At 41.2% G+C, this 9,555-nt stretch overlaps 2 protein-coding genes across 2 annotated transcripts; one reads left to right on the plus strand and one right to left on the minus strand.

The window, feature by feature from the left end:
- Window positions 1-20: 20 nt before the first annotated feature.
- Window positions 21-2,075, plus strand: LOC114530950 (leucine-rich repeat-containing protein 74A-like). The gene is made up of 3 exons (XM_028552574.1): window positions 21-81; window positions 401-1,431; window positions 1,630-2,075. Exons 2-3 carry the CDS (start codon window positions 426-428, stop codon window positions 2,001-2,003), a joined length of 1,380 nt encoding a protein of 459 aa, XP_028408375.1. The 5' UTR covers window positions 21-81; window positions 401-425; the 3' UTR covers window positions 2,004-2,075.
- Window positions 2,076-3,411: 1,336 nt separating this feature from the next.
- On the minus strand, window positions 3,412-7,362 carry LOC114531004 (protein pygopus-like). Its single transcript, XM_028552631.1, has 4 exons — window positions 5,904-7,362; window positions 5,245-5,643; window positions 4,551-4,874; window positions 3,412-4,457 (listed from the first exon to the last, which is right to left on the minus strand). Exons 1-4 carry the CDS (start codon window positions 7,213-7,215, stop codon window positions 3,808-3,810), a joined length of 2,685 nt encoding a protein of 894 aa, XP_028408432.1. The 5' UTR covers window positions 7,216-7,362; the 3' UTR covers window positions 3,412-3,807.
- Between the last annotated feature and the right edge of the window lie 2,193 nt (window positions 7,363-9,555).

Consider the following 9,555-nt stretch of genomic DNA (forward strand, 5'->3'; position numbering starts at 1 on the left):
AAGTAAACTTACCTTGAGCAAGGAAAGTATTTTACGGGATCAATTGCTCATAGGCAAGAGAAATTAACAAAAAGATGAAAGGTAAAGTAATAATACTTGTTTTCATTTGAGAGAAATGCGTGTATCAGGGAAGTGATATATTTAAAAACAAAACTATAGATAAATAATTATTACCAACGCTGCATGGATCTCCGCGTTGGTGTGAGATATGTTACTACACTGCCGGTCTAAAATAAGATTTATAAAATTTATCGGTTAGTTCATAGCAACGGCGAAGTTTCATACAAGATTTCTTTGTTGGTAATTCAGGATGTGTTTAGCTTTTGGCTGAATAGGCTTTTACTTCTATTTAATGTTATCAAATAGTAAATATACTCATGAAATTTTTTTCATTTTCTAGTGTCTGTTTTGCATGAAAAAAAAAGATGACAACTACGCGATATACAAGGACCCTTTCACCATTTGCTGAAGAATCGTCAACGGACGAATGCTTGAGTGGTCGAGAATCGAGTGCGAGTAGCTGCTTTGAAACAGAGTTGGAGTTCGAACTCTTTCAAGATTCATTGCAAGGGGAAAATGGTCGCTCACTCTACTTGAAAGCATGTGAAGTTTTGGGTGTAGTGCCGATAAAACGACTTTTACATCAACTGTGCACTAACGAAATTCGCATAACCCACAGAAATCTAAACGATATCGATTGTAAAGCGATTTCAAACGCTTTGTTAGTTAATAAAACAGTGACCACTTTAGACTTATCTAATAATCTGGTGACAGATAAGGGTGCCCTATATCTTGCAAGTGCAATCGTCGAAAATGATAGGATTCGAGGTCTTGTGCTAGCTGGAAACAAGCTCGCGTTTAACAGTGCACAGATATTTGCAGAATTGCTGGAGAGAAGTAAGACTCTCGCCATTTTAGACTTATCCGGTAATAAAATCGACGACAAAGCTTGCGCTATTCTGGTTGAAGCCGTAAAGAATAGTGAAACTTTACAAGAATTCAACTTAGGTCACAACGAACTCACGGAGAACGCCGGTATATCGCTGAGTGATGCTTTGACGTACAATACTAAGCTTGAGCGATTGAGTTTAAGTTGGAACCTTATACGTCATGGTGTAGTTTCCATAGCAACTGCTGTCTCGAGCAACCAGACGCTTCGGTTCCTTGACCTATCTTGGAACGGTATTGACGACCTCGGAGTCCGCGCGCTTGTCACTGGACTGGAAACAAATAGTACACTTGAAGATTTAAATTTGTCCAGAAATAATATTTCTGACTCGGGGTTTCTAGAAATTGTTAAAGTCCTAGAAAAGTGCTGTTTGCAAAAGCTGGATGTTTCTAGGAATAGATGTTTTGGAGACAATGAAGCTTTGGGAATGTTATTGAGATTATTGCAGGATAAAAAGACGCATTTGAAAATGGTCAATATAGGTAATTATCTCCGAACTGGTCCGAAGATTACAAAATTGAAGCTTCTCTCGTTTATCTAAAACTGATAGAGAGAACAGTCGATATCTGACTGTAGTTGCGTCCCGAACCTATAGGGTAAACTATGCTCACCAGATCTTAAGATAATGATAAATTAACTTAGCTTAGATTATTGCTTAAATTTTTTAATTTATAACCTAGGACAAATCCCATTGACCAAAGAAACAACTCAACTCCTAACGGAGCTCAAGACATCGAGAGCTGACATCAGCATTTGCCATGGTTACATGACGCAAGATTCATACCAGGCCACTGCGCCAAAACACATGAACCCGTGTGAAGTTCTTAGAGAGTATGCTATCACAAACAAGCTCCACTCTTTCCAATTCTTTCGGACGCTCGGCCAAAACGACGCATATCGTGAGTCATTGACACGTGATGAGTTTGCGGCCGGATTAAAGAGGCTCAACGTGTTTGACGATCACCAGATAAATGGCGTGATCAATATATTAGACAGAGAGAGAAATGGTTTTGTAGATTACAGTGAATTCATGGCGATATTTTCCCGCGAGTAAAAGCTACGCAACACTTTTCGATTTAAGGCTCTGTTACACGGCGCAATTTAACTTGCTGCGAAATTCCGAGTCTTTAAGCCATGTTGTAAGGGCTGTTTTCCACTGACGCATTTTTTGCACTCACGTACACGCACGTAAAAGCTTAAAACCTTCTAAGTTATTGTATGATTAATTTTATGCCAGAAAAACACACCAAATCATCTACAGAATCCCACCCTATGGATCTATTCAATCGTTGATCGATTCAATCCTTAATCGTTGATTAAGTATCATTTTAATTCTAATTTTTAAACATATACGTACGAACAAAAAACGCGACAGTGGAAACAGCCCTAAGACTGGCTACGCCACTGTGTTTTATTTAACAAATTTTGTAAAAGTTTAGCTTACTGCTTTTTGTTTTTATTAAGGCAGATCATAACATATATAGACTTGTAATCAGTAAAGTCTAGAGGCAATGGATTTTTTCCACTTTAAAGCATATCGACGAGTAATCAGTACCGTAAATGTAATTTTTGGAAGGTTTATGCTTAGAGTAGAGCTGTCTCAATCGCACGTTTACTGAACGTTACAGAACTATTCACTATGTCGACAAACAATGAACAACCTGTTGATAAATTACCACAAGTTGCCAACTGTAGCATTTTTACTGATAAACTGCAGACTGCTTGCCATGTTGAAACAAGTTGTAGACATGCAGATCCCAAATGACAAAGATAACTGAGTTTGAGATGTGAGATCTTTATGCACAAAATAAAGATTGAGATTGCAAGTGTTAAGAATTTAAGGCAGTCTAAGTAATTACCGCCTACATTATTTTACTTTATCCACTGACACAGTTAACTTTGAATAGGCGTTGCTGAATGCTACCTTGGTACAGAGCAGTTATTTTGAAGGATGATTGATACCTTGTGGCTGGCTTATAGACATTTTTCATAATGACGTCAAACGCGGAAAGTCTGATGTTACACAAAGTTTGATTGGGTCGATAGTTTTGTGGAGCCAATCAAATTTCGTGTAACATCAGACTTTCCGCGTTTGACGTCATTATAAGAAAGGTCTATTGCTTATTGCGGTTGTTGATACTAAGAATCGACTCGATAAAGACCGTAATAGATGATTTACAGCCCTTGGTTGTTATTCAACTGGATTATTCATTAGGACGGAATAATAGTTCCGCTTCAGATACTGAAATCTTTCAAAACGTACCATAATTTTTCTCGTGATTGCCTAAGTACGTCCTTCGTTAGATTATTAAGACTATCAAATTATCAAAAACTTTCCTTAGTTTTCATCGATCCAAACTCTTGGTTCCTCAACAGATTGAGACGTATAACCAAATGGGATCGAGCAATGACACAGAACATGGTATTACATGCTCGTCGTACTGGCGACTGCGATATCAAATCAATGTGTTATATAATTTCAGATATTTCTCTATTTATGGTTAAAAAATGTACATATAGAGTTTACAGATTGCTTTTATCTATTTTACCACAGTTTTATCTATAAAACCATCAAATAATTAGTGATGATCAGATTATGTGGTACGAGTTCACAGGACCACCAGAGATTCATCAATTAAAAATGCCAATTTCAAAAATGATTCTGAGAAATAGAGAATCGTTGCTAGATTCAACGTATTTCTAAGAAAATTTTTGCAAACAGCTGCAAACACATGGCAATCAATTTTTACACATATGTTTTTGTTGAATACTGACCGAATGTAGACTCTTCAACTAAAAAGTCCAAGTTCTTTACATTCGTATCCTGGGTTCTTTAGAATCGCGATTTCCGGTGTTTTTCATTTCTTAAAACTAGGTACCGGGATCTCATTCTTCTTAACAATTTCTTTCCTTTCACCTTTATCGAGTTTTAAATGACTGACATCGATTCTTTTATGATGTTTGGGTTTCTCCACTTTAGACCTCATACCCATGCCGCCTCCCAGACTGCCACCTAAACCTCCACCTAAGCCTCCACCTAATCCACCACCCAACCCTCCTCCAAGACCACCGCCTAGGCCACCTAAGCCACCGCCTAAGGGTCCACCTCCACCTAAGGGTCCACCTCCACCTAAGCCACCACCTCCCAATCCAGCTAAACCACCTGGGAGTCCGCCTTCTGGCCCACCTTCTGGCCCACCACCGAGACCACCGAGTCCACCCATTGGGCTATCTCCCATGGGACCTTCAGAACCACCGCCTCCTAAAGCGCCAGCTAAACCTCCTGGGCCTCCAAGACCCCCAAGGCCGGCACCACCACCTAAACCACCACCTAAACCACCACCTAGGCCACCTCCTAATCCACCTCCCATGCCAGCAAGACCTGGGGGCATTCCACCTCCTCCTCCCATACCTCCTCCTCCCATACCTCCTAATCCTCCTGGTAAGCCACCAAAGCCTGCGGTGGACTCTCCACCTGGCCCATCCATGCCAGCACCCTCATTGCCACCTAAATTGAAAAAGAAACGAAATATAGAATTCGTCCACAAAGTTTAACAATCATAAATATACAAAAAATTTGTAAGATGATAATAAGACTTACCTTGACCACCAAGCCCGTGAGGTGCCATGCCAAGGGGGGATAAACTTCGCTCACCAGCACCTCCCAGACCTGGTCCTCCCATCCCTGCACCAAGATCTCCAAAGGCTGATGTGCCAGGCTCACCTTTTAGGTTTTCCAGCTCAGGGTTGGACGTACCATCCAGAGGAGAACTGGAACGACCCCCGGCAGTACCGAGTCCAGGAGCTGACGGTGACGGTTTACCATTGTGACCGTTCGGATGGACAAATATGACGCTGTCACTGTTTGATGCTTGGCGACGACTTCGTACTGAGTTCAGCAAAGTACGAAGTGAAAATTTTTTGTCTGGGAAAACGAGTGCAAAACAGGCGTCAGTCATGATGTAATAATAAATTATCCAGTAAAAACACTTAAAATGGAAGGACTGAAAGTCTTTCATAATATAATTTCATAATTATAAGTTTTTACGATAAAGCTAGAATACAAAGCTACTTTTTAAATCAAAATGATTGCCCCTTCAATAACATCTCGAACATGCGAAAATAGCAGTCGAGTGACAGCGGTAGCTAACATGGAGTGGATTTGATTTATAAAGCAATGGTAAAGTCATTGTACACTAAGCGTTCTCTTAGAAACTGGATTGCACAAACAGAACAGAATCACACGGCTCGTAATGAATACTTTGGAAGGCAAATTTTGTTACTTCCTCACTTACTATATGACGGGACTTGTGATCTCTTGGCCAATGGTGGTCCCATGGGAAAAGGGCCAGGTAACGGTCCAGGGCCAGCTAAGGGACCAGGGCCAGTTAAGGGACCAGGGCCAGTTAAGGGACCAGGGCCAGGTAATGCTCCGGGGCCAGGTAATGGACCAGGGCCAGGCAATGGACCAGGGCCAGGTAATGGTCCAGACATTGGGCCAGGTAATGGTCCAGGGCCAAGCAATGGACTAGCAACTGGACCTACAGGTCCAGGGGCTGCAAATGGCGCGGATGCGAATGGTCCGGAACTTGCCAAGACGGGAGGCGGGCCTCCAAATGGTCCGCCTGGCATTGGAACAGGTGCGGCCTCTGGGTGTATCAGACCTGCTTCAGGCGGCGGGGGTGCACCAAATCCTAGAAAAAATTGAAAACTTGTTTTAAATAGTTCTAAAATATTCTTCCAGGATTTATGTTCAACCCACACGTACATGATTACTCGATCAGAAATATATTAACATATAAATATATTATAATAGATCAGAAATATATTAACACTTATTTTATACAGTACCAATATTTTGGAAACATCAATTAGTACGGAAATAAAAACAAAAAGCTATAACAATATTTTTCAACCGATACTTTGTGCGTATGTCGATTTATAATCCGCTCACCTGGAGGCAATGCAGCCGGGCCATGTACAATATGAGGTTGATGCACAACAATTGGAGGTCGGTGATAGATAGTGGGTGGGGAGGTGATGTGAACGGCAGGGAAATGGTTCCCAGCGTTGACGATTGGGACCGGGGGACCAAGATGTACTGCGGGAACACGTGGTCTGACATGAATTGCAGGGACATGAGATGGAACGTTAATCACTGGGACATGGGGCCCAATATGAACGGCAGGAACGTGGGGACCGATGTGAACTGGTGGGTAATGTGGCCCAACATGAATAGGTGGAGTGTGGGGACCAACATTCACCATATGTGAGTAAGGGTGCCACCCTCCAAATTGACGTTTTTGCAGGTAATGTCCCGGACTTCTCTTTTCCTTTTTCGATTCTTTTTCGCTATTTTCGTCGTCGCTCTTCTCATCATTATCCTTTGTTTCTTTGTTGGCATTATCGTCGTCGTTTTTATCGTCATCGTCACTTTTACCGTCGTCATCGTCACTTTTTTCGTCGTCGTCGTCATTATCGTCATCGTCGTCATTGTCGGCAAATGGTGCTTCGAATGGAATCATGGGTATCATGGAACGACCAAATCCAGCACCAAAAACAGGGCCACCGAACCCAGCCCCAGCGCCGGGATAGCCTACGAATCCACCTCCGAATCCACCTCCAAAGCCCCCAAAACCTCCAAAGCCACCATAACCAGCAACAGGCATGGCTACAGGCGCGGCAAAGTCCTGGTGGGCATGAGGGACAATGTGAGGGTGGTGGTAGACAATTGGTGGTTGATGATACACGGTGGAGGGGGACATCACGTGCACTGGATGTCCAGGCGAAAATGCGTTGACCATTGGCACAGGTGGGGCCATATGGACGAAAGGTGTATGGGGCCGTACATGTAAAAGTGGTGCATGGGTACCTACATGTATGGTCGGAACTCTGGGGCCCAAATGCACGGCCGGTACGTGAGGACCAATATGGACCGGGGGCGCGTGAGGGCCTATATTAATAGGCGGCGTATGTGGCCCAATTTCGGCCGTATGATCACCACCTGGTCCCCAATAATGTTCGTGATGGCCTCCGAAATGACCCCCATATAAATGACCACCACCGAAGCCGTGACCGCCGAAGCCAGGAATAATCTGCAACTTTGATGCCTTGTCGTTTGAAGAATCATCCTTACTAATTTCTTCGTTCTTTTTCGTTTCATCCTTGGCCTCCGTCGCCTTCTCTGCTAACCCACTCGATAGAAATAAACAAAATATAACACATAATAACTGCGTCGTCTTCAATTCCACGCGGCTTTTCGCCATTGGTGAAACTTGCTTTATATTCTTCGTCCCCAATGGACAAATCTTTCACAATATCTTATCTTACTTTTAGTAATAAATATTTCGTTTTGAAATTTAAGTTCAAGATTAACTTTTTAATTTTATTACCTCAAGAGAATAAAAACAATGCCTCTGACATCATTTTGCAATTATTTTCAACATGTTTATTTTTATTCACGCTCGTAGACTTCAGCGCGCGGCTATAAAAGACGTCTGATTGGCTTGATTCAAATAAACATTGCTCGCCCAATGAACGCTGATTGGTTGACTGAGATAAGCACTGATAATATTAAGCAGGTACTCCCCTAAGCTTCGATACGCTGGAGCAATTTCTCTCGTTACGCGGGAACGGTTTCTGTCGAACTCTAATGTAACTCTGTTAGCGGCATTCGTAGTTACGTAGGATTGATGTGGTATCGGACGATATTTTCTGAATTTGTGGATACTGGGAATTAAGGCAAATGTCACAAGTATTTGTTAACGTATAGTTTAATGATTTAACAGATATTTGTGTACTTGTTTTTTAGTAGCATTATATCGATAATTAATCAAAGCAATTCAACACGAAGTAACCTATATATAATATGTTAAATTTACGGTTCAGAATAGTATCAAGAACCAATCAATATTTGCTTGCTTTTTGAATTGCCACACTGAAAAAGCTGTCCTGTGTCATTGGCTTGTATAAATAATGCGAATGTAAAGTGGTGTGAATTAAATAAGATTTTGTCTTTTTTGTCGATATATAAATAAAAATGACATGATTATGACATATTGCAATGCTTCGTATGTTGAAAATAAAAATGCTACAAATTAAGGAAAACAATAAGATAAAAAATCGTCTGATAAATTCATCAATTCAAATGATGTCGTCCTATGTTTAAATCTAAAAAAACAACATCTCGTGAACTAGACAGCTTGGAGCACACAACTCCAACATTTTCAATTAATTCGACTAATAAACTGCTGTTTGATAAAAGCAAAAACCTAGTATAGGCCTGGGAAAATGTCCGAAAAGATTTTAACAGCCGCAAGTCTATAAATTATATACCGTATTAAGCAATGCTTTATCACTTATTTATACCTTTCATTCACATGCTTGTCTGAACTCCGGTGTCAGAGTTACACCTACTAGTTCTAGTAATCTCTTACTTCAATGACCGCCAATTTGGTTTACGTAGCTATATTAGTATATAAGCTTCATTGCATTTATTTTGATCAGACTTTCTCTCTCAGTGCCACGGATAGCTGGTATATGAACATGGGGCAAAAAAATGTTTGATCTATAGAGGTGGTCTTTGACTGAACAATATTGTCCCTTTTGCATAAAATCCATGTATTGCATGACGTTGTCTTAACCGCGTATACAAGTGTATTCTCATTAGCCGGGAAGAATTCAAAATCCGTACTGGAAGAGGAAGTTGGGAAATTGAGGGTAGAGGGGGAGGGGGGTAATGATAGCACAGTTAGTCACGTGCCCCAGAGGTACTTGAGGGCCACGCCTCATGTAACCAGTCGCAAACAAGCTAGAACGTGGCAGAAAACGAAAAGCCGGTCGATTAGGGGAAAACGCCGACCCAGGTCCCCTGTAGGTTGCCCGTTTCTCCATGACAAGATTGTAGCTGATAAGAAAACACTTCTGTCGTTATCTGGCGTAGTTTTCATCTATTTTTGTGAAAACAAGTAAAAGAAAAAGCCGCGTGTTCAATGATAGTACCCAGCACGAGCTATTCTTTAAACACATCCCCCAACCAAAATGTATGGTTTATCACCTATAATTACATAATTGCAGTCGCGATCATGTCGGGAACAGTCGCGATCATGGAATTCAAGTCAACTGCTGACCAATCCAGAGAAAAGGATCACATGAAGAAAAAGAGAACTGTCCAGTATTCAGTGACTGGCTTAGGGTCAACACAGACCGCACGCGATGCAGCAACGCGACACGAATATTTAATTTTTAGAAACATATAAATTAAATTCTGCATGGAAGCAAAATTTGGAATCTATGGACGCCAGAGCAGTACAAATGTATTATCGTTAAGTAATCTAAAAAAATAATATATTATAGGTTAAAATTAATTTGCTTTTGGAAAATAAAAATTTAGCGTCCTCTCTGTGTGGGCTTTTAGGGTCGTTCATACTGTTTAATTAACACACTCAAAAATTGACCGATTTTATCTCAAACGCACCCGAGAGCAGTGGTTTTGTCGTCTTTGGGCGTCCACAAATAAACAAAAAGTTCCAATATCGTGCGTTGGTATACCGCAAGTCGGCGCTAGTATCCTAAAAAATTTCCCCGCTGTATTGCCTGAAAATATT

Source organism: Dendronephthya gigantea, unplaced genomic scaffold, assembly GCF_004324835.1.
Source record: "Dendronephthya gigantea isolate DGI-Jeju-01 unplaced genomic scaffold, DenGig_1.0 000067F, whole genome shotgun sequence".
Lineage (NCBI taxonomy): Eukaryota > Metazoa > Cnidaria > Anthozoa > Malacalcyonacea > Nephtheidae > Dendronephthya > Dendronephthya gigantea.